We start from the raw sequence: 6,806 nt of genomic DNA on the forward strand, positions 1-6,806 counted from the left end.
CCCGCCCGCACACTGGGGCCCTCTATGCCTAACTCGAGCTTCCCTGAATTGGGGCTCAGGCAGCCTTAGCCTCACCTGGCTCCCAGACCCACCTTCTCAGGCCTACGCCCCACTGGGGCTTCTGCCTACGCACAACACTGAGCTCTTCCCGAAGCTGCCCGCACTGGGTCAGAGTCAGAACACCCCAAAATGTAGCGCCTCCTGCGGCTCTAGGAACACCCCCACCTTACTGGGGAGCTCCTAATGAGGCCTTCTCCACCCCTACAGCCTCACCCAGTCCTCCAGTTCGTAATTACCACTATCAACCCACAACAGAAACTCAAAGCCACTCGGCTACAACGCAAATCTTAAGCCAACCTGGATAACCTTCTCTCATCCCTGTCAGGGTCCTCTCCACCCTGTATCCGCATGCTGGCGCACAACACCGTCCTGCTCGCTTTAGCAGAGGGGAACTGAATTCTGGCCTCAGCATCCTCTGTTTATAAAGGCCAGGCCCTGCCCCCTTCCGGCCAGCTGACACAATCAGTTGCTTTATCAACTCACACCTGTGCTGCCCTATTGAGTGGCAGCTAAGCCCATGTTACCATTATCAGTAGCAGGCACCCTAGTGCCCTGCTACAGGGAGTAATAAAATTATCCTGCCACCTCGTTCTGAAAAGGAAGAAAGTGAAGGTTTCTCCTTCTATTTACCCAAACCTTTTAAATATTATTCCCTGTCTCCTGCTGTGCCTACTATAAGGAACCTCAACTCAGAATCTAAAATTGGCATATGGATCATTGCTACAAGATAGCCTGAAAGTTACATGGGAGCTTCACAGCGTTAGAAGAGATTTGGATATTCCAAAGCTATGATCTATCTTCCCTTTCCTGTCAAATGCTGCAGTATTCGAACTGCTTTGAAAGTACTGGAAGGGCCTTTGTTACTGTTGCGTTATCACCTGAATACCAGACAGGTTAATTTTCATATGTAAGTACGTAAGAGGGAAAAATATTGTATTAATAATCCATGCACGATACCAGAGATATTAAATAAATTATCTAGCTTTAAAGAATTTTCCAAACTTTCTGCTGACTCAGTTCCCCCTGAAATCATGCAAAAAGTTAAAATACAAAATGAGTTAATTGTATATTAACTGTAGTAGGAGTGACAGCTGTAAATAGATGTATATGACAATGATAATAGGGAACCAGAAGGAAACAAGGATACAATAATGGAAATCGCCTCATCTGATTGAAGGAAAACTCATCTGGTTGAAGGAAAACTTAGACTACTTTCTATGACAAAAATGTGAGGGCACAGGTAACTGACATCCCCAAGTGAAGGAACTGGAATATGAAATACAATATCCTGAAGTAGGGATCATCAGTAAATCTGTCAGGTAGTCCTCCTTGATTAAAAGAGGAGGCTTTTTCCCTTGCTGCTTCTACCTCTCTCTCCCCCTCTGCCACAATCCTCTTTACCTTTGCTCCACGTGCGGGCTCCATCCCTGCTGCAGCCTGAAGCAAGGAGCATGGCTCCATGCTGGACCCATAGCAACGGTACAGAGCCAGCAAATATAGTGCCTATGTCCAAAAAAGGAAAAAAACCCCTATAACCCAGGTAACTGCCAACTGACCAATTTGACTTTAACTTTTAACACCAGTGAGGTTTCTGGAAGAACTACGTACACTTACAAATTTATGAATGACAATACACTAATAGATGCTACCAATACAGAGAAAGACTGATCAATGAACCTTATGGCGTGGAATAACAGAAACAGCACAAAACTTAATAGTACAAAGTGCAGTCATGTACTTAGGGAGGATGCCAAGACCTTCTACTGTAAGACAGAGACAACAGAAGATGAGAAAGATGTACTGGCTGATCATCACGTAGCCTGATCCGCAAGTGTGATGTGGCTGTGGAAAAGGCTAATTCAATCCTTGGGTGTATTAGGCAGCATATTTCCAAAACAGACCATGAAACATGAGGACCACAGTACAAGGCACTGGTAAGCCCACATTGAGAATACTGTACAGAGCTCTGGTTAGTTATGTTTAAAAAAGATTAATTGAAATTAAAACAGGTATAAAGAAGGGTCATAAAGAGAAGAGTTTAAAAGAATATGATTATTCCTTCTAAATGTATTTTTGAGGTGAGTATCAGAGCAGAAAAGAGCTATTTAAGTTAAAGAAAAACATGGCACAAAATCAAATGGATAAAAACCGGTCACAAATAAATTTAGACTGGGAATCAGAAGAAGGTGTAAAATCATTTGAGTGGTAATGATCTTCTGGAATGGCCTTCCAAGAAAAAGAAAACAATGGGGGCAAGGAACATGAACTGTGTCAAGATGAAGACTGGTAAGTTTATAGGAAGAACAAAATCGTAAGAGGGATATTCTTCAGGTAATATTCTGGTATAGCATATGAGAATCTGAGTACTTCATATCCCCATAAAAGGGCTAAATGTAAATTTAAGTGTGTGCACGTGTGCATAGGGGCCAGGAAGAAATTTTCCTCATGAATGAATTACCGGCTTCAGGGGTTTTGTTTTTCCACTTTCCTCTAAGCCCCAGAACTTTGGCAACAGTCAGAGGTCAGAGTTTGACTGTGCTGCGCTGCTGCTCTAAAGCAGAATATAAAAGCTCCTCCTGTTTCTAACTGTTAACTAAAGCTTGCTTGCTCAATGTTACTGTTCACCAAATTTGGGGGCAGGAAAGAATTTTCCCCAGGGCAGACTGGCATGGATCATGTGCTTTTTTGCCTTTTTCTAGAATGCTTGCTGCTCTCCTAGGATCTTTTGAGCATATTCTAGACCAAGGGTGGCCACCCGTGACATGCATGCCACAGGTGGCAAGGGCAGCCTCTCTGTGTGGCATGAGGTAGGTCGGGAGAGGGACCAGGCAGCACAGCACCAGATAGGGCAGGGAGCAGAAAGCAGAGGACCAGATGAGGCAGAGGAAAGGGATCCAAGTAGCACTCAGAGAAGGTACAGGGCTAATTTGTGGCACATGTGTCAAAAAGGTTAGCTCCCACTGTTCTAGCCTAACTAATTTCCTGCCATTGCAGTAAGCAATGCACTGTCTGTGCCCTTCTCTCCGTTGCTTTTTACCTGTGGTATCTTAGATGCAGTGATTCTTTTTATAGGGTGTTTTATAGTCATGGTGTGCAAGAGGGGCTGAAGTCGACATTCTTGTGGACTTGGATAAATGGTTGCTTGCAAATGCAGAGGACCTGAGTAGATGGTCCACAAAGTCCCTTCCAGTCCTATTTTCCTATGACATTTCCCTACATTTCCCAATGTTCCACAAAGGCTGCTACAAAAACTTCCCTCTATACAATCATGACATTTTCCAGCTTTCCTGGACACAACCTGCAAGGTTGTGTAAAATACTGAACTAGAGATTATAACAGGTCAGCGCCACTATTTACAGGGATCTGTTTAAGAACTCAGGTCAGGTATTCAGTATGCACAGTCTTGTAAGAATATAAAGAAAAGTCTTGTATCCTCTCTGAATATTTGGATGCAGGGCCTGCAACTTGCACTTCTGTACCTTTTGATCGCTCAATCATCAACATTTTGTGAAATTAGTCATAAAAAATAACACTCAACTGCAAGACCTCCAAAAGCACGGGATCCCTAAGCAGTCAAACTTCTGCTTGCACAACTTCCTACACCTCAAACAGGAGAAATATACCGTATTTACTTGATTAAAAGATGAGGCTTTTTCCCTCGCTGCTTCTACCTCTCTCTCCCCCTCTGCCACACTCCTCTTTACCTTTGCTCCACGTGCGGGCTCCATCCCTGCCGCAGCCTGAAGCAAGGAGCACGGCTCCATGCTGGTCCCATAGCAACGGCACAGAGCCAGCAATGCTGTTCCAGCCTGGCCCCGCAGCAGCAGCACCAGCTCCCTGCCACTGGTGCTATGGGGCCAGGCTGGAGCAGTAGTGCCAGCTCTGTGTCTCTACTATGGGGCTGGACTGGAGCCATGCTCTGTGCCCTGGACTGCAGCTAGGCAGAACCTGCTAGCATGGAGCAAAGGTAAGTGGAGAGAAGAGGAACGGGGACTGACAGGGCAGATGGAGGGGGAGTGACTTTGGGAGGGGAAGATGGAAGGATAGCAGGGACCTGAGGTTATAGGTAGCAGAAGCAGCATGGAGAGGGAAGGAGTGGGAAACAAGGGAAGGGAGGGCTGGGGGTGGGGAGGAGTGGGTGGGGCAAGGTAGGCACAACAGGGGGTAAGTGGGGTGGGGACAGGCAGCAGGGGGAAAGCTGATTGCTTTGCTCACTGCCTGCCCCCTACCACCTGCCTCCTGCCCCATTACTACCCCCTCTACTGCCTCCCCAACTGTCTGTCTCCTACTGCCTATCCCATTACAGCCCCCCTCATCACCTTTTTCCCACACCACCTGCAGTAGTGGGGGGAGGACAAATTTAAGATGATGCTCCAGTAATTAGATTCTATACACAGAAAATTATAACACATTTATAACAATTTTTTGTGTGTAGAATCTAATTTTTGGGGGGGTTGCCTTGCATTTGAGTAAAGCTAGTACATTTCTGCCAACATTACAATATCTACCCCCATTTTTATAATGACTAGGGCAGCAAAAATCTGTTCCATTGGGAAGAGCTGATTCCCAAGACAAAAGAACTGCTCCCTTTTCCTTCTTTCTGCTTATGCCTAAGGAATACCATGTCTATATGGCTCCTTGCCTATTCACTCAAATACTTAAATAACAAACCTATGCCTCTGGAAATGGGCGTTTATATGTTGTGGGGGGGACACAGCAAAAGGATGGGGTGAGGTCTGGCAAGCTAAACCTTATGGAATATTTCATGTACTCAATCTAATACTCCATCAATTCAACCAAACTGCCATCCACTCCATCCAGGAACCCAAAGTTTTGTCTGCCCAGTTAACATAGCAAATCTAGAACCAGCCAAGTTTCCTACTCCAGCTCCTCACCTGACCACATTGGGGTGCTCAAAGGTCTCCAGGTGCCTCAGTACCGCCACCTCACGGATGGTGGAGAGCGGCATCCCCTCCTCGCTTGTCTGCACCCGCACCCGCTTCAACGCTACAAAACGACCTCCATTCTTCAAGTCTCGGGCCTTGAATACCTTCCCATAGGCTCCTTCACCAATTTCAGCCACACATTCATACTGCTGGTCAGTCAGGTTCGTGCTGTCCTTATCCATGCTGGCACAGCTTCTCCTTCTGTCCCTGGAGTCTCAGATGTACTGCTGAACTGGCTGTTGCCTGCAAACTACGACTTTGATGGCACTGACACAGCCCCACAAAAAGTGTATGCAGAGCTGCCACTGCTAGAGGAACAGGTTGAATGGTTTCCCTCCTTGCTCCCCTTTCCTGCTTCAGTACAATCCTCAATGTGCCTTCTTGCTCGGCCAGCAGCAATTATCGTATGGCCTTTGGGATCATTGTCTGTGTAAAATCAATATGATCTAAAATACAAAAACAAAGCAAAAGAGGTTCATTTGTGCTGGATTGTCTCCCCTCCAGCCCACAACATGCACATTTCACTTCACCATTACTTTGTATGGTTTAATAACTGTGAAAAAATAAACTACTGTGCACTATTGGATTAGATGGGTGTATACAAAACATGATACGATGCAGAGGAGTGAGGATATGTGGAACACAGTAGGACTATAAATGTATAAATGACATTATAGGTTAAGGTGTAAGCACAACACTGTGTGGTTAATATGGTTTGCACAATGCATTACGATAGGGCTAAGTGGATCAGTTGTATGCTTTGGGAATACACTGAACACCAGACAATGGGATACACACCACTTTATGACAGACAGGATGCATAGCAGAGCATGCATGACTGGGATTTACGATCAAGAGTGTACGATGTACAAGTCTGCTGAATATCTTATGGTGAAATGTTTGGGCCATACCCAGCAATTTATTATCAACTACCTATTTGAACTAAGATAGCATTTCAAAGACCTGATCTCAGTCTATTTCCCTGTGTGCCAAGCAGTATTCAAATATATAACAAGAGCCAGTTCCTGCCTCAAAGTGCCTGAGAGAAGAAAAATATGGTCATCATGCCATGAGCATATATTGCTGAGTATTTTGTGATTAGGTGTTTCCTACAATATGTAATCTTAATAATTGTGATCAGGTAAATGCAAACAGCAGTGCAAACATTTTCAGTACTGTAAGACTGACTAGTGGGATTGTGCTGAGCACTGTGTCACTGGACAGGTGAGGGGAGCTAGCCTTGAGTACCAGCCTGGCCAACAACAACAGCCTGGGAAGTGTTGTCTTCATCCACTTGCTGCATGACCTTTGGCAAGTCCTCTCCCCTCACCCCCCATGCAACAGGTGCAGCCAGAGGGGCAGTCAACTCTCTCGGGCTACTACCAAAAATATGCAAAAGCGCACTGATCTCAAGCCTGCGGTTGTCTGAAGTAGCATTTGAATTCATAAGACCATCCCTGCCTGGCTGGGGAGGCTGGAGAGAGGAGTCCACTCGTGCTGCTCTTCCAACTTCAAGGTGCCCTGAACAACCCCTGACCTCTGCCAACCTGTTGGTGGCTCCCTCCTGAAGCCCCTTACAGGCAAGGCCGTGTGTCTTGCTGCCATGTTACCTGCCCTGCCCTTTGCTGCAGCACATCCCCTTTCCTGGGGGCAACCGAGAGCCCCTCTCTGCACCCACGGGGAAGGCAGGGCCCTGAGCTGCTGGTGCGGGTCACCCGGTCCGACACCTCAGCGCTGCGGTGGGGCAGTCTGGGAAGGAGGAAGGGAGCAGCCTCGCGGTCCTCGCCGCTGCCCGGCCCG

At 46.5% G+C, this 6,806-nt stretch overlaps 1 protein-coding gene across 1 annotated transcript in view; it reads right to left on the reverse strand.

Annotated features, from left to right (window-relative positions):
• Positions 1-6,806, reverse strand: part of CDK6 (cyclin dependent kinase 6) — a 369,693-nt gene that overhangs the window by 362,307 nt on the left and 580 nt on the right. The window contains exon 2 of the mRNA XM_019531060.1: positions 4,956-5,452. Coding sequence (XP_019386605.1) covers positions 4,956-5,188 — 233 coding nt within the window. The 5' untranslated portion in view covers positions 5,189-5,452. The remainder of the gene's footprint in view (positions 1-4,955; positions 5,453-6,806) is intronic.

Source organism: Crocodylus porosus, unplaced genomic scaffold, assembly GCF_001723895.1.
Source record: "Crocodylus porosus isolate Cpor-Errol unplaced genomic scaffold, CroPor_comp1, whole genome shotgun sequence".
NCBI classification, from domain to species: Eukaryota; Metazoa; Chordata; order Crocodylia; family Crocodylidae; genus Crocodylus; species Crocodylus porosus.